At 42.9% G+C, this 24432-nt stretch overlaps 1 protein-coding gene across 7 annotated transcripts in view; it reads right to left on the bottom strand.

Annotated features, from left to right (window-relative positions):
• snx14 (sorting nexin 14) overlaps positions 1 to 24137 on the bottom strand; it is a 175243-nt gene extending 151106 nt beyond the window's left edge. For 4 of the 7 annotated variants that reach the window (XM_078230055.1, XM_078230061.1, XM_078230059.1 and 1 more), the window contains exons 1-5: positions 23742 to 24137; positions 19583 to 19703; positions 14470 to 14546; positions 6026 to 6104; positions 1579 to 1622 (exon numbers count right to left, since the gene is read on the bottom strand). In XM_078230055.1, the coding sequence (XP_078086181.1) occupies positions 1579 to 1622; positions 6026 to 6104; positions 14470 to 14546; positions 19583 to 19703; positions 23742 to 23878 (458 nt within the window). In that variant the 5' untranslated portion in view covers positions 23879 to 24137. The remainder of the gene's footprint in view (positions 1 to 1578; positions 1623 to 6025; positions 6105 to 14469; positions 14547 to 19582; positions 19704 to 23741) is intronic. The other 3 variants (XM_078230056.1, XM_078230060.1, XM_078230063.1) reach the window with 2 other exon arrangements.
• Positions 24138 to 24432: the final 295 nt, after the last annotated feature.

Raw genomic sequence — 24432 nt, 5'->3', positions numbered from 1 at the left:
GGCTAGGGAGGAAATTGCGGGTCCCTTAGATGAGATATTTGAATCATCGATTGTCACGGGTGAGGTGCCTGAAGATTGGAGAGTGGCAAATGTTGTGCCTTTGTTTAAAAAGGGCTACAGGGAAAGGCCTGGGAACTACAGGCCAGTGAGCCTCACATCTGTGGTGGGTAAATTGTTGGGAGGTATTTTGAGAGACAGGATCTACAGGCATTTAGAGATGCAAGGACTGATTAGGGACAGTCAGCATGGGTTTGTGAGTGGAAAATCATGTCTCACAAATTTAATTGAGTTTTTGAAGGGGTAACCAAGAAGGTAGATGAGGGCAGTGCAGTTGATGTTGTCTACATGGACTTTAGCAAGGCCTTTGACAAGGTACCGCATGGTAGGTTGTTGCATAAAGTTAAATCTCACGGGATCCAGGGTGAGGTATCTAAATGGATACAAAATTGGCTTCTTGACAGAAGCCAGAGGGTGGTTGTAGAGAGTTGTTTTTCCACACTGGAGGCCTGTGACCAGCAGTGTGCCTCAGGGATCAGTGCAGGGCCCACTGTTATTTGTCATTTATATTAATGATTTGGATGAGAATATAGGAGGCATGGTTACTAAGTTTGCAGATGACGCCAAGATTGGTGGCATAGTGGACAGTGAAGAAAGTTATCTCCAATTGCAACGGGATCTTGATCAATTGGGCCAATGGGCTGACGAATGGCAGATGGAGTTTAATTTAGACAAATGCGAGGTGATGCATTTTGGTAGATTGAACCAGGGCAGGACTTACTCAGTTAATGATAGGGCGTTAGGGAGAGTTACAGAACAAAGATCTAGGGGTACATGTTCATAGCTCCTCGAAAGTGGAGTCACAGGTGAACAGAGTGGTGAACAAGGCATTCGGCATGCCTGGTTTCATTCATCAGAACATTGAATACAGGAGTTGGAATGTCTTGTTGAAGCTGTACAAGACATTGGTAAGGCCACACTTGGAATAGTGTGTGCAATTCTGGTCACCCTATTTTAGAAAGGATATTATTAAAACTAGAAAGAGTGCAGAAAAGATTTACTAGGATGCTACCGGGACTTGATCAATTGAGTTATAAGAAGCGGCTGAATAGACTGGGGCTTTTTTCTCTGGAGCGTAGGAGGCTGAGGGGTGACCTTATAGAGGTCTATAAAATAATGAGGGGCATAGACAAGGTAGATAGTCAATATTTTTTCCCAAAGGTAGGGGAGTCTAAAACCAGAGGGCATAGGTTTAAGGTGAGAAGGGAGAGATACAAAAGTGTCCAGAGGGGCAATTCTTTCACAGAGGGTGGTGAGTGTCTGGAACAAGCTGCCAGAGGTAATAGTAGAGGCGGGTACAATTTTATCTTTTAAAAAGCATTTAGATAGTTACATGGGTACGATGGGCCAAATGCGGGCAATTGGGATTAGCTTAGGGGTTTTAAAAAAAAAAGGGCGGCATGGACAAGTTGGACCGAAGGGCCCATTTCCATGCTGTAAACCTCTATGACTCTAACTGCTTTAAAATACATTTATTATCACATTTAAGATTCCAATGTAATAAAATGAACCGCATCTTACCTATACCAAGGATGTACAAAATTTTCAATCACCAGCTCCAGTATCTACAGAACGTAAAGTTCTATAGTTAGCACAAAACCTGGATTTTGTTTAAGCAGACATTATCTTTGCAACTTCTTGAAATACTTTTGTGTATATTATGCATATAAACATGATCCCAGGCCTGAACAGACTAATGTTAAAAGGTGCTGGCACCGCTGAAGAGTTTTGAGAACTTTAAGGGGATCTTCATTTAATTTTCCAGCTCTCTGCCTGCATCATAGAATCATAGAATCCTACAGTTCAGGAGGCGGCCATTTCGCCCATCAAGTCTGCATCGACCACAATTCTATCCAGGCCCTATCCACATAACCCCATGCATTTACCCGCACATCTTTGGACTGTGGGAAGAAACCGTACATCCGGGGGAAACCCACGCAGACACGGGAAGAATTTGTAAATTCCACACAGACAGTGACCCAAGCCGGGAATCGAACCCAGGTCCCTGGCGCTGTGAGGCAGCAGTGCTAACCACTGTGCCACCGTGTCGCCCCATGTTGAGAATATTTCAATGTACGAAACAAATGTCATCCTAATGATTTTCTGTTGAATGTGGTCAATGCGGTGGCACAGTGGCACAGATGTTAGCACTGCTGCCGCACCGCGCCAGGGATGCGGGTTCAATTCCAGCCTTGGGTCACTGTGCAAACTCCACACAGACATTCTCCCTGTGCCTGTGGGGGTTTCCTCTGGGTGGTCCATTTTCCTCCCACACTCCAAAGATGTGCAGGTTATGTTGATTGTCTCTTAGTGTCAGGGGACTTGCAGTGGTTATGCAGGCAAATACGCGGGGTTAAGGGGATAGGGCCTGGGTAGGATTGCAGTCAGTGCAGACTTGATGGGCCAAATGGCCTCCTTCTGCATAACAGGGATTGTATGATTTTTGTGCTCAGGGAATAGAACACACTTTCATGATGGCACAAAGTGTCAGCATTAAGCATTTCCACAGAATTATTAGTGTAGTGTCTGTGCCAGCTCTCCGAATGAGCAATTCACTCAAGCGCCATTTTCCTACCTTCTCCCCATAATCCTGCAAATTCTTTCCCCTACCTAATCTGTCCAGATCCCTCATGATTTTAAATCCCTCCAACACACCTCCTCTCAAACTTCTCGTTTCAAAGGAAAAACCACCTCAATTGTTACAATCTAGTAATATAACTTAAGTTCCTCATCTCTGGAAGCATTCTAGAGAACCATTTCTGCAGTCTCTTTAATGTCTTTACATCTTTCCTAAAGTGTGACATCCAGAACTGGGCAAAATGTTCCAGTTGAGGCCAAACCAGGGTTTTATACAAGTTTAATATAACCTCCTTGGTCTTGTACACTATGACACTAGTAATGAAGCTTAGAATGTCACTGTCTGTCCACCCATTCCACCAACTTGTCAATGTCCTTTTAAATTCTACACAATCCTTCTCACAATGTTTCCAAGTTTTGTATCATCTGTAGATTTGAAACTGTGTCCTGTGCACCAAAATCCAATGACTGTCAGAAAGAACAACGGTCCCAACATCGACCCCATGGCAAATTATTTCAGCAAGGCCTTTGACAAGGTCCCTCATGGGAGGTTAGTTAGGAAGGTTCAGTCGCTAGGTATACATGGGGAGGTAGTAAATTGGATTAGACACTGGCTCAATGGAAGAAGCCAGAGAGTGGTTGTGGAGGATTGCTTCTCTGAGTGGAGGCCTGTGACTAGTGGTGTGCCGCAGAGATCGGTGTTGGGTCCATTGTTGTTTGTCATCTATATCAATGATCTGCATGATAATGTGGTAAATTGGATCAGCAAGTTTGCTGATGATACAAAGATTGGAGGTGTAGTGGACAGTGAGGAAGGTTTTCAAAGCTTGTAGAGGGATTTGGACCAACTAGAAAAAATGGGCTAAAAAATGGCAAATGGAATTTAACGCAGACAAGTGTGAGATATTGCACATTGGAAGGACAAACCAAAGTAGAACGTACAGGGTAAATGGTAGGACTCTGAAGAGTGCAGTTGATCAGAGGGATCTGGGAATACAGGTACAGAATTCCCTAAAAGTGACGTCACAGGTGGATAGGGTCGTAAAGAGTGCCTTTGGTACATTGGCCTTTATAAATCGGAGTATCGAGTATAAAAGTTGGAGTGTTATGGTAAGGTTATATAAGGCATTGGTGAGGCCGAATTTAGAGTATTGTGTACAGTTTTGGTCACCTAGTTACAGGAAGGATGTAAATAAGGTTGAAAGAGTGCAGAGAAGGTTCACAAGGATGTTGCCGGGACTTGAGAAGCTGAGTTACAGAGAGAGATTGAATAGGTTGGGACTTTATTCCCTGGAGCGTAGAAGATTGAGGGGAGATTTGATAGAGGTGTATAAGATTTTGATGGGTATAGATAGAGTGAATGCAAGCAGGCTTTTTCCACTGAGGCTAGGGGAGGAAAAAACCAGAGGGCATGGGTTAAGGGTGAAAGGAGAAAAGTTTAAAGGGAATATTAGGGGGGGCTTCTTCACGCAGAGAGTGGTGGGAGTGTGGAATGCGCTGCCGGATAAAGTGGTAAATGCTTTTAACATTTAAGAAAAACTTGGACGGGTTCATGGATGAGAGGGGTGTGGAGGGATATGGTCCAAGTGCAGGTCAGTGGGACTAGGCAAAAAATGGTTCAGCACAGACAAGAAGGGCCAAAAGGCCTGTTTCTGAGCTGTAATTTTCTATGGTTCTAAATTCGCAAAAACCATCCTCCAGTTCAAAGACAAATCCATTAGCCACGACACTCTGTTTATGTCATTCAGCCAATTTTCTATCTATATTTCTAATGTCCCTTTTATTCCATGAACTGTAACTTTGCTCACAAGTCTGTTGTGTGGCACGGTATCAAATGCCTTTTGGAAGTCCATGTACACCACGTCAGCAAAATTACCTTCATCAACCTTCTCTGTTACCTCTTCAAAAATTCAAGTTAAGAAAGATTTCTCCTTAAATGCATCCTTGCTTTCCTTAATTAAGATGTGGAGATGCCGGCGTTGGACTGGGGTAAACACAGTAAGAAGTTTAACAACACCAGGTTAAAGTCCAACAGGTTTATTTGGTAGCAAAAGCCACACAAGCTTTCGAGGCTCTGAGCCCCTTCTTCAGGTGAGTGGGAATTCTGTTCACAAACAGAACTTATAAGACACAGACTCAATTTACATGAATAATGGTTGGAATGCGAATACTTACAACTAATCCAGTCTTTAAGAAACAAAACAATGGGAGTGGAGAGAGCATCAAGACAGGCTAAAAAGATGTGTATTGTCTCCAGACAAGACAGCCAGTGAAACTCTGCAGGTCCACGCAGGTTTTACCACGGCTGGTAGTTTTCCAAAAGTAGTGTGGCCCTGACAACGGATAACATACATATTATAAAATAACATTTTACCCACAAACAGTCTTTGTAGCTTTTTTATTTGAAGGGAGATGCAAGTGAGAAGAATGAAAGATAAAACCTGCAGGTTTCACTGGCTGTCTTGTCTGGAGACAATACACATCTTTTTAGCCTGTCTTGATGCTCTCTCCACTCCCATTGTTTTGTTTCTTAAAGACTGGATTAGTTGTAAGTATTCGCATTCCAACCATTATTCATGTAAATTGAGTCTGTGTCTTATAAGTTCTGTTTGTGAACAGAATTCCCACTCACCTGAAGAAGGGGCTCAGAGCCTCGAAAGCTTGTGTGGCTTTTGCTACCAAATAAACCTGTTGGACTTTAACCTGGTGTTGTTAAACTACTTCCTTAATTAACCCACGGTTATGACTACTAATTTTGCCCTGATTTATTGTTTCTAGGAGCTCCCGACTTCCCCAAATTTAAACTGACTAGCCTGTAATCGTTAGATTTATCTTTACACCCTTTTTAGAACCGGGGATAACATTCGTAATTCTCCAATTGTCTGGCACCACCTGAGTCTAAGGAAGAATGAAAATTTCTGGCCAGTACCTTTGCGATTTCCACTCTCATTTCCCTCAGTATCATTGGGTTTATCTCATCTGCTCCTGGTGCCTAATCAATTTTAAGATTACCCCATACTACTGACTTATCAATTTTAAAATCTTCAAGTGTCTAAACTACCTCCTCATTCACCATGACCCAAGTAATATCTTCTTCCTTGATAAAGGCAAATGTAAAGTGTTTATTTAATACATCAATGATGCACCCCGTCTCTATATTATCATGAATAGCCAATCCGCTGCATGGGTTGTGTGCGCTTCAAACTCATGATACAAGGAATGCATCCATTATGCACAGTAATAAACATTTGCAAAGGAAATATTAATACTGAGTCATTAACGAAGGGAACATGACGACTGCATTTTCATTAAAAGTTATCTAAGAGTCCAAATTGTTTCAAGTGAACATAAAACATATGACTCCTGCAAAAAGAGTGATAAGTGAACTTACTTCAGACAGAGATGCATCCACCTTTGAACTAATCGTCAAACCCAGCCACGGCTGGTAGTTTTCCAAAAGTAGTGTGGCCCTGACAACGGATAACATACATATTATAAAATAACATTTTACCCACAAACAGTCTTTGTAGCTTTTTTATTTGAAGGGAGATGCAAGTGAGAAGAATGAAAGATAAAAGTAACCCCCAATGAAAACTCCACTTGAGATGAGGTTTTGATAGGTGGAGAGCCAACATAGAACATAGAACAGTACAGCACAGAACAGGCCCTTCGGCCCACGTTGTTGTGCCAAGCTTTGTCTGAAACCCAGATCAAGCTATTTCCTCCCTATCATCCCGAAGTACTCCATGTGCCTATCCAATAGCTTCTTAAATGTTCCTAAAGTTTCTGACTCCACTATCACTGCAGGCAGTCCATTCCACACCCCAACCACTCTCTGCGTAAAGAACCTACCTCGGACATCCTTCCTATATCTCCCACCATAAACCCTATAGTTATGCCCCCTAGTTACCACTCCATTCAACCGAGGACATAGTCTTTGAACGTTCACTCTATCTATCCCCCTCATCATCTTATAAACCTCTATCAAGTCTCCTCTCAACCTCCTCCGCTCCAAAGAGAAAAGCCCAAGTTCCCTCATAAGACCTACCCTCCAAACTAGGCAGCATCCTGGTAAATCTCCTCTGCACTCTTTCCAGTGTCTCCACATCCTTCTTATAGTGAGGTGACCAGAACTGCACACAATATTCCAAATGTGGTCTCACCAAGGTCCTGTACAGTGCAGCATAACCCCACGGCTCTTAAACTCAAACCCCCTGTTAATAAACGCCAACACACTATAGGCCTTCTTCACAGCTCTATCCACTTGAGTGGCAACCTTCAGAGATCTATGGATATGAACCCCAAGATCTCTCTGTTCCTCCACATTCTTCAGAACCCTACCTTTGACACTGTAATCCACATTTAAATTTGTCCTACCAAAATGAATCACCTCACATTTGTCAGGGTTAAACTCCATTTGCCATTTTTCAGCCCAGCTCTGCATCCTACCTATATCTCTTTGCAGCCTACAACAGCCCTCCACCTCATCCACTACTCCACCAATCTTGGTGTCATCAGCAAATTTACTGATCCACCCTTCAGCCCCCTCCTCCAAGTCATTTATAAAAATGACAAATAGCAGAGGACCAAGCACTGATCCCTGTGGCACTCCGCTGGTAACCGGTTTCCAGTCTGAAAATTTTCCATCCACCACCACCCTCTGTCTTCTGTTAGATACAGTAAGAAGTTTAACAACACCAGGTTAAAGTCCAACAGGTTTATTTGGTAGCAAAAGCCACACCTTGTGTGGCTTTTGCTACCAAATAAACCTGTTGGACTTTAACCTGGTGTTGTTAAACTTCTTACTGTGTTTACCCCAGTCCAACGCCGGCATCTCCACATTCTGTTAGATAGCCAGTTACCTTTCCAATCGGCCAAACTTCCCTCTATCCCACACATCCTTACTTTCTTCATAGGCCGACCATGGGGGACTTTATCAAACGCCTTACTAAAATCCATGTATATGACATCAACTGCACTACCTTCATCTGCATACTTAGTTACCTCCTCAAAAAATTCAAAAAACATGAATGCAGCATCTCAAAAATATATTACCTGGTTAAACTCCTGACCATGCTACCGTCATCGACATGCATGCGGCACACAACAAACATTTTTAAAGCAACTATAATTGTGAGTATATCAGAGGACAAACAAGGCAAGGGGACAGACAATAAATGGTAATTCAGAATGATTACATTATAGCTGTGTTTCTGTAAAGTGCAACCTAAATGAAGCATTAAACAAAAATCAGATTTTCATATTACGACCAATGAAAAAGGTACAGCAAGTTTCACATCAGAAAAAGGCATTATACATCGAGTTGAAATACTGTACATTCCTAAATTTCTACACTTGTAAATTAAATAACTTTTACAATATAAAATGAGAGAGAGAGAGAGAGAGAGAGGATGCAAGCAGAAGGAAGCAAGCAAGGGGGCAGGAAGTAGGCTCAGCCAGCAGAACGGGTCACTTCAAACTGATGCCAATTGGTCACACAACGCTAGATTGGCCCCAGCACAAAATAGCACGAAAATGGAAATTGCAACGCCAAGTGTGCGTTCTGGCCACATTGTGTCCACAATATTACATTGGAACAACTTAAAATGGAGCCTCACAAGACTGAAGTGTGTGGAGGAATAGAAGGACCCTGAAGTACAAATTCACAGGTCCCTAAAGATGGCAGAAAGATAGATAAGATGGTCAAGAACGATATAGGAAAATTACCTTTACTGGTCAAAGCATGGAGTACAAGAACAGAGAGGTTATGCTAGAACTGTGTAAAACCCTTTTTAGGATATAGCTAGTTCTGGTCACCCCATTACATGATGATCACCCTAGAGATGATACAAGGAGGCTATGCTAGAATTGACATGGCTAGTTTTAAATGGCAGGTAGGGATAATGGGTAGGTACTCAAATTGGCAGGATGTGGCTAGTGATGTCCCACAAGGATGTGTTGGGGCCTCAATTGTTCACATCATTTATTGACAATTTGGATAATTTAGAAAGTCATATCTAAATTTGCTGATGACACAAAGTTAGGTGGCATTGTGAAGAGTGTATATGATAGTCTATCAATATCCCTTTATAATTTTATGCTAAGTGACTGGGCAAAATTGTGGCAGATGGATTTCAATCTAAGCAAGTGTAAGGTTAATCATTTTGGACAGAAAAAGGATATATCAGGGTACTTTCTAGATGGTATGAAGTTTAATGCAGTAAATGTCCAAACAGACTTGGGGGTTCAGGTACACAGATCTTTAAAATGCAGAAAATAATCAAGAAGGCAATTGGAATGCTGGCCTTTATATCTAGAGGAATGGAATACAAAGACACAGAAGTCAGGCTGTAGCAATACAGAAATCTGCTTAGATCCCACTTGGAGAACTGTGAGCAGATCTGGGCAGGAAGGATATATTGGCCCGAGAGGAAGTACATCTTAGGTTTACAAGAATGGTACCTGGACTTCAGGGGTTTCATTATGAACAGAGATTATACGAATTAGATCCATTTTCTCTCAGAAGGTTAAAAGGTGATCTGATTGAAGTTTTCAAGATGCTAACAGGAAAAGACAGGGTAGATAAAGATAATGGGGCAGATTCTCCCAAAAAAAATTCAAAGTGTTGAATTTGCATAAAAACTGGAGTAAACCACACTGATTTTTTCAGGCAACACACTGTGCACTGCAGAATGCCTCAGCGTGAACCACACTAAAAATCAGTGGGCCACTGAAGAGGTCGGCAACATTGATTGAATGGGCCACTGCGCATGCGCCGATCTATCAGCGCCCGTGCTGCTGGCCTCCCGAACAGTGGCCAGCACAGCAATCCCCCACTGCTGGCGTATGACACCCCCACAGCCCAAATGCTAGCCCTCCCCCAAAACATACCCGCGCCAGCCCCAATTCCCACCCCCCACCCCAGTCCACCTCGATGTCCCTCACTGGCAGTCTGGACCACCTCCTCACCCCTCCACCCCCCAACCCCACCCCCCAAACCGGAAGCAAAGAGAATCCTGCCAGTCTAGAGGGCAGTTTCCTTGGTGGGGGTTTATTTTCAATTGTTGGAAATTCTGCTGCATGGTGTCATACATTCTGACTGACTCAGAGAAATGGTGCCAGGAATGGAGGATCCTAGTCTCCCAAGGAGTGCTGGGATGAATTCTTGGCCAAATTTGAGAACTAGCTACTACACTTTCACAAACTCAATTTGAGAGCAAGGCATCTTCAGTTCAACAAAGCACACTGCATCAGTCTTCAAGGCCTGAGGTAGGTCAAAGACTCCGAACACTGGTCTTGCGTCGTCTTATCCTCCGTGTTTGTCAAGAAGGGTTGGCCAGATGCGTCTGGGTCCTTGCCACCGATTGGGACCTAGGTTATTTTTCTGCAGGGACGTCTGGACGACAACATGGCAGAGGTGCAGAGTCAATGCTAAAACTCTGGATGGATCCTGGATGTTGCCTGATGGTCCTGTCATGGCTTTTGCAAGCTTATCCTGCAGTTCATCATTAATGCTGAACTTTGTTCCCATGAGATTATAATTCTGATTTTGTGATGTTGCCTTTTATTCTGACAAATAAGCATAGAGGCGTTTACAGCTTTTTGTTATGCTGCGAAAAGCAGGATTGTTTTTTTATTGTTGATGGCATTCATCCACCAGCCTGCTCCGACAGTGGAACAAGGGAGGCCACAATTTAATTGTTTGTGGGTCCATTTCTTTCCACTGAGTATGTTGAGTTGGTTATATGACATGAGGGTTGTGCGGTATTTACCTGCTTTTTTTATGCACTACAATCCTCACATTTACATGGAAGGAGTATTTTTTTTTAATACAAGATGAGTAGTACCAAAGCAGGGTGGTGGGTAGATAGTTTGGAACAGAGATGGTTGGTATGGCATTAAGTGCTCGTTGTGGGTAAGAAGAACCCCCGCTAGAAAAAAATACTCCAATCATTCTTCGGTAATTGTTGTTGTTCTGGGATTTAGGAATCCTTGCATGATTTCTGAGAAAATACAGATCATGTATCCTGGCAAAGACGAAGTTCTTTTGTTTGTTTGTCATTGGCACCTCTGGTGTTGTTGGAGTGAGGAATTACATTATGGCGCATGCCCAGGCATAGTTGATTAATCCTTTGCGATGCAGAGGTTGTCCCCCTTTTGTGATGTAATGCCAAATCGCCCAATGAGGAATACCTCGCTTCGTAATCTGTTAAAAGTGTGTGGGAAGGCGTGAACTGTTCGGCAGTAACGTTTGGTAGTTAACTAGTAGAAATACCTGACACTCACTTTAGAATGAACATTTAACAATTTATTTATTTAACTAACAGGGAACTTTAAATAAACAAGTAACACACCAAATAAAAATAAGATTCTAATGGCATGCTGTTCAAACAAATACAATACTCATTCATTCACCAAAAAATATATAATAATAGAATTCAGTCACCCTCAAAATATACAACCAGGTTTTGTGGCTTTCGGAAACTTTTGGAATTCTTCTGTGGATTCCTCTGTCTGCAAGTTCTTTCTGATTTGGTACCTTTCGTTAGTTAGGTGGTGCATTCTCTTAGATACCTGAAGCTAGCATAGTTGAGAGCTGCTCTTTCCTTCTCGAGACTTGAGGTGGCAGTTGCTAATCCCCATTGTACTCTCTTTTATACCTGTGATGACCTTAAATCGATTGGGCAAAATTCAAACAAAAACAGGTTATCTTGTCAAGACTACTGCTTGATTTTTTGATACAAATGTTTCAGCTTGGACTCTGGATGTACTTTGCATTTTTAACCTCCAAGCACTGAAACAAAACCCCAGCTTTTAAAGGGACCATGCAAGGTTTTTCACCCTCTAGCATTTTTACATCTTCATCAACATCAAATTCCAACTTGACAAATTCAATTTCGCAATACTTGGATATCTATTCCTTGTGAGGTTGTGCTGTTCTGTTCCTGGTATCCTTCCTGCGAGAGTGTATGCTGAAAGACTATGTTTAGCATCCACTGGATAACCCTGATGCTCCTCTCTCCCTGGAGTTTCCTTTCTTTATACGGGTAATCACAGTGTTGATATGGGCTCTGGGCTTGTTATAGTTAATCCTAGAGGGTTTCCCTTATGTTTTTGGGAGGGTCATATCCCGAGATATCCTGTTGATGGGCGTCTTGACGATTCTTCCTCTCTTTGTCAGTCGTGTTTCCTTGCTGGAATATGGTTTAAATTCTTTGGTGATGGGAAACCTGGTTGGCATCTTTGATATGGTTAGAAGGAGGGGTTTAGTTTTGTTGTGAGCCTAAGTGAGGTGTATGAATCCTTGGCTTACTGGTTCCTGTACATGACAGCAAACACTGACATGCCACATCCTGTGCTGATGGCGTCATCCTGATGTTCCCCCTTTTCTGTGCTATCTTTTCAATGCTTGGAGGTCCTGGGATGCTGGGTTAGGCCCTGACTGGTTATATTTTACTCCATAAAGGATCCCATTTATTGTGTAACTTTGTCTCTGTTATCTTGCGGAAGACACCATGCACCATGGAGCCATATGCTCGAGATCCCCCACACTTTCATTATCCGTGAGAGAGAGACACTGACTACAACAATTACATTTGCATGAATATTCACTGGTCTTTTCTGTATGTTTGTGGAATAATAATTATTCTGTACTGTACTCAATTTTAGGATTTGTTACACCCTGTGGCAAACTTTCGAAAACCATCTCAAAAACAAATTTCTGTGGAATCTGTAATTGTTTTTAAGAATGTTTGTAAAGGACTTCGAAGAGTTTCTTAAAGGGAATCAACTGTATTTCTTCTTGGAAAAGAAATACTGGTCCATGTGACCTGGCAGCAGTACCAAAAGGAAGTTAAGAAAAAAGCCAAGTGACTAGCAAACACAAAGGAGAGCTACTAGTAGAGGAAGTGGGGGTGAAGCCAATCAGTGCAGATTTAGACACAGAGAGAAGGCAGACAACGACAGAAAGGGAAGCGAAGAATTCTTTTGAGGAAAAGAAGCAAATCACTCCCAAGAAGAGGTCAGTTTTCCTGTTTAGCAGAAAAGGAGACAAAAGTTCTTGGTTTGCAAGAAAACAGAAAATGAGCAGAGCAAATAATGTTTACAATTTTCAGTCACTAAATGAGTTTTACAGGGATGTTCTTCTGAGGCTGTATAAGGCTCTGGTCAGACCCCATTTGGAGTATTGAGAGCAGTTTTGGGCCCCATATCTAAGGAAGGATGTGCTGGCCTTGGAAAGGGTCCAGAGGAGGTTCACAAGAATGATCCCTGGAATGAAAAGCTTGTCATATAAGGAATGATTGAGGACACTGAGTCTGTACTCCTTGGAGTCTAGAAGGATGACAGGGGATCTTATTGAAACTTACAGGATACTGCGAGGCCTGGATAGAGTGGACATGGAGAGGATGTTTCCACTAGAAGGAAAAACTAGAACCAGAGGGCACAACCGTTTAAAACAAAGATGAGGAATTTCTTCAGCCAGAGAGTGGCGAATCTGTGGAACTCTTTGCCGCAGAAGGCTGTGGAGGCCAGGTCATCGAGTGTCTTTAAGATAGAGACAGATAGGTTCTTGATTAATAAGGGGATCAGGGGTTATAGGGAAAAGGCATGAGAATGGGGATGAAAAAAATATCAGCCATGATTGAATGGCAGAGCAGACTCGATGGGCCAAGTGGCCTAATTCTGCTCCTATGTCTTATGGTCTATAGCTGACAGTTTCCTGTTAAACATGCTGTCCAAACTAAATCAGTAGCACACTGTAATGCCGCATCAAAGTGGTTCAGTATGCAAAATTTCCTGAGTCTTCTGAGAAAGTAGAAGCATTGGTGGACTTTCATAGAAATCATAGAAATCCTACAGTACAGAAAGAGGCCATTCAGCCCATCGAGTCTGCACCGACCACAATCCCACCCAGGTCCTATCCCCATATCCCTACATATTTTACCCGCTAATCCCTCTAATCTACGCATCCCAGGACACTAAGGGGCAATTTTAGCATGGCCAATCAACCTAACCGGCGCATCTTTGGACTGTGGGAGGAAACCGGAGCACCCGGAGGAAACCCACGCAGACACAAGGAGAATGTGCAAACTCCACACAGACAGTGACCCAAGCCGGGAATCGAACCCAGGTCCCTGGAGTTGTGAAGCAGCAGTGCTAACCACTGTGCTACCGTGCCGCCCACGTTTCGTAACAACAGTGCCGGCATGGGGGAGGACCAGGACAGGTCGTTTGTGATCTGGACACCTAAAAACTTGAAGCTCTCAACCCTTTCTATTTCATCCCCGTTGATGTAGACAGGGGCATGTTCTCCTCTACCCTTCCTGAAGTAAGGGATTTACTTATATTAATAAAGTTCAGGGTTATGGAGAAAGAGCAGGAGAGTGGGACTAATTGGATAAATCTGCAAAGGGGTGCAATGGATTAAAGGGTCTCCTTTTCAGCTGTATGATTTTATATTCCTCCTAACACAACTATTAAACCTGCCAGGTAGGGACGAGCTTAGTGGTTAAAAAAAGCGGCATGGACAAGTTAGGCCGAAGGGCCTGTTTCCATGCTGTAAACCTCAATGACTCTGACTGTATGAAGTATTTTGAAGGCTGAAGGTAAATTTGCATGACTAATGAAGATACAGAAAGCTGATGCAAAAGCATCACTCCCCTTCCCTTACACCAATGGATTGCTATGACAGACAAAACAACACAAATATGTACAAAGTTCCAACTTGTACACATTGGCCTTGAATTATAAACTTCAAATCATCTCAATGCATTTTTACATTCTATCTAATTTTTTTTCCTCAGGTACAGGACTCTTCAGTACTGATGAACTTACTTATGTCTTTTACATTTGACTTTCCCACAGACAGCACAGCTATGACCTTGGGGAAATAGTTCTTGCTGTTCCAGCTGCTGTTAATAAGAAAAGTAAAATTAGCAGAGTACTCTGACTTTGAAACAGAACATCAGGAGCATTGCATATATGTAAAGCATGTCTTGATGGATAAATATTAAAGTGCAACTGGAGACACAATTATAACAAATGTAGCTCATGACCACCTCATTCTATAGCAATCATGTTTTGTCAGCGGTACACCTCCAGATTCACCTCAAAGAAAAGATTTTCTTATTTGAAACTTATAAAAGAAATAGCTTCAGAAGATGCTCTCAAGTGAAGAATGAGCTGGGGTTTCAATTGAGAGTGTGGTGGTGCAATGGGGAAGAGACATGGTGAAACTGATCAGGTCTGTTTGTGGGGTTAGCACCTCTAGCTGCTAGGTCCATATCCAGTACAGACCGATGGAATCAAAGTTTTCTCTCTGCCCAAGATGCAAACGGCTGTGGTGAAATAAGGACTGGCAGCCTCAATCAGGTTAATCCCAACTAGCAATGCCAATCAGAGGCTGGCGCGAAATAGAAAAATATCAGCCTGTTGTAATAGGAAATCATATGAAGTTAGAATAAAGCAAAATGTTGGAACAGAGGAAACCTTACTCTATACCTAATAGTGCTGTCCTGGACTTCAGCATACTTGAAGTTGATAAAGGGTGCCTGAAAAGAAGTGTGTTCCATTGCACAGTTCAACGAATAAGCACAAAATAAGAAAAAGAAACATTCCTGGCTGCATAAATGGTCACCAATCTATGGTAGAATCCTTCCCAATTATTTTGAAATGATATTCCCTTCTCTTGAGCAAGAACTAGCAATCACATGATAGCTATGACTGTAACACTACATTCTGCACTCTCTTGTTTCCTTCTCTATGAACAGTATGTTTTGTCTGTATAGTGCGCAAGAAACAATACTTTTCACTATGTTAATACATGTGACAATAATAATTCAAATCAAATGCTATGCAAGAGTGACTGCCCTTAACAGGACTCCATTACACCTACAGATTTACCTTGATATGCTGTTCCCCATTTTCTTCTTCCACTGACATGTTGGATAAAACTTTACTTTGCTCAAGTGGTCATTCATAAGTGACCCTTGATTGAGCTTTAGTGGGGAGGGGAACATCATAATCAGGCATGATCTGATCCTGACTCAACATCACAACATATTAAACAGTTATGCTGATGATCAGAAATACAAGCCACTTTAATCTTTCACTTAAATCTTTCCCTAACCCAGACAAATTGGTACCAGCTACTGTGCCAATAGCACAGCCGAGATCAGCTAATGCAGAAGGCTAGGACACAAATGTGAAATCTTCACATTTTGTAGGGCTCAGCAACTTACTAGCAGCACCACCATGATGAACATTACTGTTGCCCTTTATTACACAGTACCATTGCTGGTCTAATTGTTGTACAACCAACACTTTAAAAACAAAATAAATTGCAGTAATTGCCAATTTGTAACATCAATCTCAATTTAGGTGACTTAATGAAGCAAAACAAATTACTAATCACTGTCCTTTCAATTTAAATGATCATTCTTATTCCACAAGAAATGTAAATTCGACAAAGGTAAAAGGATAGACTGTGCACAGGCTATCAGTGCCTTCAGGACAGGATGAAAAATCAAGAGCAGGGAACTCTGCAAATGGCATTTCCTAGAACATGTGAATTAGGACATTCAATAACAAGAGAACAGCTGCCCTGTGCAAGGCTACCAGTATCCTTCACCAAGGTTTGGTGAACTTTACAGTGAAACAGTGAAAAATACTTTGCAAGGAAATGATAAACTTCAGCATGAAGGGTGGCCACTTGGCCCATTGCATCGCTGCTAGCTCAAGAGCAATCCAGTAGATCTCACCCCACCATCCTTTTCCCCATATCTCTGCGATATATTCTCTGTCATGTGTTTATCCAATGCTATGTAAAATGCTGCTATTAATACACCGTCCTATTAGGCAATGTTTTCCAAATCCTAATCACTCATTGCATAAAACATTGTCCCACATGATGCCTCTGTTTTGTTGCCAATCACCAGGCAAATTCATGCAATATTTTAATTGTAAAGTTCTTCATCTAACAAGCTGCAGCCATAATTTAATCAGACTGATATTACCAAATCTGGAGGGTGACATAAAATGTCATGCCTTAATTGTAGCTTTCTTATTCGGCAGGGGACCCAACTTTGCTGCTACCTGTCCATCTATTAAATTCTGAAGCTGAAGCCTATGTAACTTATGATGCAACTGCCAGTTCAGCCACTGTACTGAAGGCAAGTTATACAAGTGGCCTCAAGTCTATCAGTGCACCAATTAAAGCTTTCTAATTGAAGGAATATTAACTCATCATCAGACTGCATTCCTTTCACTGATTGGCCCTGCAACCACATTGTCATAACTCAAGATGGTCTGATATTTAATAACCTACATGCAATTTTTAAAAATTGACAGCCTTTATCCGAAACATCTGTCTAGTGATTACATTTTCATTCCAAATTTAAATCATTTACACTTTGTCCCCAAATTCTGGTTCCTATAGGGATGGGCAATACATGCTGGCCTAGCCAGCAACACCCACATTCAAGAACAAAAAACTTCATAACTATACCACGGTTGCACCAAATCAGTGATCAGAATTTTGAACTCAGTTTTTTTTCCCCGCTGTACTTGCAGAAACTAATCTATCCAACTCCAGACAAATTAAAAACTTAACATGACTGAGAAAAGCTATGTGCCTCGGGGCTAAGACATTTGATTTATGAAAACATTTCAAGCCTACAGTTTTTCTTTTTTTTTAAATCACATTTTCATAGAACAAGGCATTTTTCTGATTGGAAAGACATCCTCTTACTTCCATTCAGCAATTTGAGAGCTCGCCGACTCTACAGACAATGTACCATGTTTAAAGGTTAAGGAGCTAATCTGATGATCGATTTGAAGCAATAGTGTGCAGCATAACCTTTTATTCTGAAAGTGACATTATCCTTGTTCCACTATCAAAACAAAAATATTAAAACAAGAATATGAAAAGAGTTCACAAGAGTTTTCTCCATAGAGGACCAACGTAAAGTCAAATTCTAATAAACCTCTCAGAACTAATCATAGAATCCTACAGTGCAGGAGACAGCTATTTGACCCATCGAGTCTGCACCGACCACAATCCCACCCAGGCCCTATCCCCATAACCCTATGCATTTACCCTAGCTAGTCCCCTGGCACCAAGGGGCAATTCAGCATGTCCAATCCACCTAACCCACACATCTTTGAATTGTGGGAGAATGTGCAAAGTCCGCACAGACAGTGACCCAAGCCGGGAATTGAACCCGGGTCCCTGGCGCTGTGAGGCAGCAATGCTAACCACCATGCCACCCCGCTAATAGCCAACAAGAAAAACTTGTAATCTGTTCTTGAACTGCAAAAAGCTGTGGAACACAACATACAAACATAGAGGGAGCATGTATTAAGGCAATTTGATCAGATCTTCAAAGCAAGGGAACAAGTTCAAAAGTAGGACCTTTTTGATTTGATTTGTCACATGTATGTGACAACATACAGTGAAATGTATTGTTTCTTGCACACTATACAAAGCATACCGTTCATAGAGAAGGAAACGAGAGAGTGCAGAATGTAGTGTTACAGTCATAGCTAGGGTGTAGAGAAAGATCAAATTAACGCGAGGTAGTTGCATTCAAAAGTCTGACAGCAGCAGGGAAGAAGCTGTTCTTGAGTCGGTTGGTTTGTGACCTCAGACTTTTGTATCTTTTTCCCGATGGAAGGAGGTGGAAGATAGAATGTCCAGGGTGCGTGGGGTCCTTAATTATGCTGGCTGCTTTGCCGAGGCAACGGGAAGTGTAGACAGAGTCAATGGATGGGAGGCTGGTTTGCGTGATGGATTGGACTACATTCACGACCTTTTGTAGTTCCTTGCGGTCTTGGGCAAAGCAGGAGCCATACAAAGCTGTGATACAACCAGAAAGAATGCTTTCTATGGTGCATCTGTAAAGGTTGGTGAGAGTTGTAGCTGACATGCTAAATTTCCTTAGTCTCCTGAGAAAGTACAGGCGTTGGTGGACTTTCTTAACTATAGTGTCAGCATACCTCAGAGGGAATAATTAATCTCTGGATTACTCAAATGCAAGAGAATAGAATTAAGAAGATAAGGAGGATCAACGCATGGTTTAATGCATTGGGAAGGACGCGAGCTTCAGCTTCTTTGGAATTGGGACCAGTTCTGGACAGGAGGGACCAATTCAAAAGGGACAGGTTACAGCTCAACAGGACTGGAACCAGTGTCCCGCAAGGACTTTCATCAGTGTGGCTGGGGAGGATTAAACTAACTTTAAACCAAGCCAGTAGAAGCAGGAATAAGGTGCATAAAGGAGTGAGTGTGTTGAATAGTATTGGAGAAGCAAGTAGTACCATATTAAATAGGAGCACATTAGTCCACAGAGAATACAGGGCAGGTTTAGAACACATGTAAAAACACAAAATATATGGTGAATAAGGTTGGTGAACTCATTGCCTACAAGATTTAGAAGGGCAAATTCAGGAAATAAACTTGCAGAGTTATGCGGATAAAGCAGGGCAATGGGACTGGCTGGATTGCTCTACAGGGCACTGGCCTGGATTTGGTGGGCAGAATGGTTTCCCTTCTGTGCTGTAATGACTATGACTACCAAGCTAACACTGGGAAAAAAATAGTATGGCAACTCTATTTTGTATCACAATGGAAGTAACTAGGAGATGAACTAATAACTATATTTTAAAGTGCATTCACACTGGGAAATGATATGCTAACTATATTATCTATCACACTGACATCAACTAGTAATGATAATAAGGTATTATATATCACAATAGCATTAAAATATAATAACTATCATATATTGCATAGACATAAGCAAATGATATGATTGTATTTATTATACATTACACATAACAGAAAATGAATGGTGAATTATATATTTACCAATATTACCTGGAAAACAATAGTGGGGTTAAATAGATTTTCCTGATTTAAAAAATGGGTAAAACAAAGATTCAGATTTACCTTTGGTTTTCGTTCAATAGTGAAGAGAATATTGGGCAGAAGTGAGTCAGGTCCAAGTGAACAGTAGAAAGTGACAACTCCAGCAAGGAATGACCAGAACATCATCAGAATGTGAAGATACCTTTTTGATAAAACAGAGTGATATTGTGGGAATCATTCCAGTTGCAACATTAGCACCATAGGTTTATAGAAACCTTTGGCTGTTACTTAAATCATTACGGAATTAAAATATAATTTGCTTTTATATTTTAGCCTCTGCTCCAATTCCCACCACACCCTCCCCCCACCCCTGCAAAGATGTACACCATTAACATTTAAAATATGCCTCAATTCAATGTCTCAAAAACACACGAGCAAGATATCCAATGAACGCTTCGGTGAATTGCCATTTGTGGTTCTTCTACAAAAGTCTAACGAAAACACTGTTTCTGAATCACACTACATTCAAAGTTTACCACAATTAAAGCATTATTTTCAGTCCTTTGCAAGTTCGTGCTGGGGGAGCCTCAAGATGGTGCTAATATCAGAGATACCCTCAGGATTATAATCATAGGCCCCCACATAAAAAAGACTGAAATCCACTCATTTAAAAAGGTGTCAGTTTCCTCACTTTATCAATATGAACATCCTTGCATATGAAGTTGCGAGCAGTTTGGATTTGGAAGACACTGCCTGAATGGAAGTGGAAGACTCAATAGCAGCGTTCAACAGGAAATTGGAGGAAAAAACCTACAAGGGTATGGGGAAAGAGTGAAGTAGTATTGTTATTCCAAAGAGCCGGTGTAGACTCAATGGGTCGAATGACCTCTTTCTGTGCTGTACAAGTTTATGATTCAAAAGTTACCATTGCTTCTTCAATCATAAAACAAAAATGGTGGTACTGCTGGCCATCAAAATGCATTTCCGTTTTTAAAAATCCGTTTTATTTCACTGAAGTTTTGCATTGTTACACTAACACTTCAGACAATGCCAATTTCTCTTGCTTTGAATACTACCAGATTTTTGACACTGTCATGATGGTTAATCTATATGAAAATTTCATACAATCACAGTTTGGAGTACAGTAATCAGTTAAAAGACTAGAGTACAGTATAAATCCATTCAAATAAAAGAACAGAAAATATGAAACTTTTATTTTTCAAAAGAGTATGAAGTAATTTGATAAATAGGTTTAGAATTATGTACGGATGGGATAGTGAGTGAAAGCAAAACATACCCTGTGGTCAAGAGAACATACATGAAAGACTTAGCACAAGAAATAGCACACAGATCAGGAGAATTTGTTTTTTCAACAGATTCATACAGCACAGAAAGGCCCTTCAGCCCATGGAGTCTGCATTGACAACTACCACTAAAGGCGAGCTATCCCATTTTCCTGCACTTGTCCACATCCTTGAATGTTATGATGTTTCAAGTGCTCATCCAAATATTTTTTAAAGGTTGTAAGGTTTCTGGCCTTGACTACCTTCCCAGGCAGTGAATGCCAGATTCCCATCACCCTTTGAATGAAAACGTTTTTTCTCAACTCCCCCGAATCTCCTGTCCCCTCGTGATTGAGCCCTCAACCAAGGGCAATAGCTGCTCCCTACTCATCCTGTTCATAGCCCTCATAGTCTTATATACCTCAATCATGTACCACTCCCCCACCTCAGCAATAAAGAAAACAATCCAAGCCTATTGAGTCTCTCTTTATAGTTAAAATGCTCCATGCCAGGCAACATACTGGTGAATCTCCTCTGTACCCCCTCTAGTGCTAGAGGGTTGAGAGGTGTGGAATGCACTACTGAAGTTTGTAATTGAAGAGATCATATAATCATTTAAGAATAGATTAAACAAATAGATGAAACTCCCACCACCCCTCTGTTCCCCATCTCTTTCACTGATAAGGCCTGGCCAAACTTTCTCTAAAGATCCCAGCTGCCCTAGCAGCAATCTCTTATCACAACTGAGTTTTGAGTAGAACAGTTGCTTTGGAATCTGATGTCAGGCAGACATGTCCTGTGCAGCAGAACTGGTTTCACATGGTTAGTGCCTTGATAATGGGCAAGTTAGCCTGGGAGAGGATTTTGCTGTTGGACTGCCTCACGTACCAGCAAATTTGGAGGGTCTTGCAATGGCACCACTGGTGATGCCTCTCCAATGTTTTGAGATACCTGCTGCAAGTCACCCAAGTTTCTGAAGCAGAAATGAGTGTGAGGATCGTTGTTGCTGAGTAAACCACAACCTTAATCTCGGGAGATCCTGGTCCTAAAACAATCTTTCCCCAGTTGGCTAAAGCTGAGCTGGCACAGTGGAGGCAAAGATGAATTTCATCATCTACGCCTGCCTTTGTCAACAGGAGACTCCTAAGATGGGCCACATTTTCCATCATTTTGCTGCTAATCGTTATTGACAGGGCAGCTTCACATACTGGCATCTTGCATTCATCAAAATTAAGTTTGGGTCCTGGAATATCAGGACTCTCATAAATATCCCAACAATGACACACTTGAGCATCCAATCACCATCATTGCTGGGGAATTGGATGCCTCAACATCCACACTGTTGCCTTTAGTGAGACATGATGCGCAAAAGAATGACAACTGAAGGAACAAGGCACCTTTTTCTGGAAGGGTCTTCATCCAATAGAGGAATGACCCCACCAGACACTGGACTTCACCATGAAAAATTAGCTTTCCGAGCACCTCAATGACTTATCCTGGGATAAGAGGGTGATTCATGACTGCCCGGCTCATCCTGACCACGACTTCAGGAAACGTAATGGAAGACATGCCCCTGTCTACATCAATGGGGACGAAGTGGAAATAGTAAAGAGCTTCAAGTTTCTAGGTGTCCAGATCACTAAGAACCCATGCCAAAGCTATAGTTAAGAAAGCCCACCAACGTCTCTAGTTTCTCAGGAGGCTAAGGAAATTTGGCATACAAGAACATAAGAAATAGGAGCAGGAGTAGGCCATCTAGCCCCTCGAGCCTGCCCTGCCATTCAATAAGATCATGGCTGATCTGCTGCAACTCTCACCAACTTTTACAAATGCACCATAGAAAGCATTCTTTCTGGTTGTATCACAATTTGGTATGGCTCCCATTCTGTCCAAGACTGCAAAAAACTACAAAGGGACGTGAACGAAGTCCAGTCCATCACGCAAACCAGCGTTCCATCCATTTCCCACTGCCTCAGAAAAGCTGGCAGCATAATCAAGGACCCCACGCACCTTGGACATACTCTCTTCCACCTTCTTCCGTCGGGAAAAAGATACAAAAATCTTAGGACACATGCCAACCAACTCAAGAACAGCTTCTTCCCTGCGGCCATCAGATTTTTGAATGGACCTACCCTAGCTATGACTGTAACACTACATTCTGCACTCTCTATATAAAAGCAAATTACTGCGGATGCTGGAATCTGAAACCAAGAGAAAATGCTGACAAATCTCAGCAGATCTGGCAGCATCTGTAAGGAGAGTTTGTCTCTTTGACAAAGGGTCGTCTGGACGCGAAACGTCAACTCTTTTCTCTCCTTACAGATGCTGTCAGACCTGCTGAGATTTTCCAGCATTTTCTCTTTTGGATTCTGCACTCTCGTTTCCTTGTCTATGAACGGTGTGTTGTGTCTGTATACCGCACAAGAAACAATACTTTTCACCATATACTAATACAGTGGCACAATGGTTAGCACTGCTGCCTCCACAGCACCAGAGACCAAGGTTCAATTCCCGGCTTGGGTTATGTCTGTGCAGTTTGCACGTTCTTCCCGTGTCAGCGTGGATTTCCTCCCAGTCTGAAAGACGTGCTGGTTAGGTGCATTGAAAGAAATTAAGCATGGCCAGTGTATCCAAATAGGCACCAGAGTGTGGCGACTGGGGGATTTGCACAGTAACTTCATTGCATTGTTCATGTATGCCTATTTGTGACACCAATACATAAATAAACTTTAAATGTGACAAAAAAAATCAAATGAAAAAGGAGTCAGCATGCCACCGCCCCCCGCCAACCCCAATTCCCCTCCCCACTCTATTACCCTCCCCCCCGCCCCATTTCCACCCCCACATCTCCCTTCCACACACCCCTATCCCACACCTCCATTATTCCTCACCCTCACCCTCCCCCCTCTTCTACCTCTAAGGCCCCAGGCCCTCCACCTCCCCTCAGGCCGGTTTACCTGTTGAACAGCAGTGTGGACAGGGTGAGCAGCACAATTATGAAACAGAAGACCGGATACTGGCGCCCGATGTCCCGGACCAGGTGAAACCTGAGCCTGAGGCCCAGCGCTCGGAGCGCCCTCCGCACCGACGTCATTCTCACTACCCACCCCAGGCCTGCTCTCAGCAGCAGCAGCAGCAGCAGCGCCGCGGCATCTTCCCGCTCCCGGCGCGACCGGCCGCCACAGCGGCTCAGTCGTCAGCCCTCCACAAAGCCGCGGCTTCTGTCCGGCTCCAGCCAAATCCCAGGGCCGCACTGGGTTCCACTCCTCCTGTCGGTTATTTCCACAAGCCGACTCTGTTCGTCTCTGATTAGAGCCGACCCCGCCCCCCAGCCAGGCTCCGCCCCCGCCCCCCAGCCAGGCTCCGCCCCCGCCCCCGCCCCCCAGCCAGGCTCCGCCCCCGCCCCCCAGCCAGGCTCCGCCCCCGCCCCCCAGCCAGGCTCCGCCCCCGCCCCCGCCCCCCAGCCAGGCTCCGCCCCCGCCCCCCAGCCAGGCTCCGCCCCCGCCCCCGCCCCCCAGCCAGGCTCCGCCCCCGCCCCCCAGCCAGGCTCCGCCCCCTGGCCAGGCTCCACCCCCCGGCCAGGCTCCGCTCCGTCTCCGTCCCACCCCCAACATCGCGGTCCCGAACCCAGGCCCCGCCACAATATTT

The sequence above is a fragment of the Mustelus asterias genome, chromosome 15 (assembly GCF_964213995.1).
Source record: "Mustelus asterias chromosome 15, sMusAst1.hap1.1, whole genome shotgun sequence".
Lineage (NCBI taxonomy): Eukaryota > Metazoa > Chordata > Chondrichthyes > Carcharhiniformes > Triakidae > Mustelus > Mustelus asterias.
Note: the sequence above shows the minus strand (reverse complement) of the source record. Positions and strands in the feature narration are given on the sequence as shown.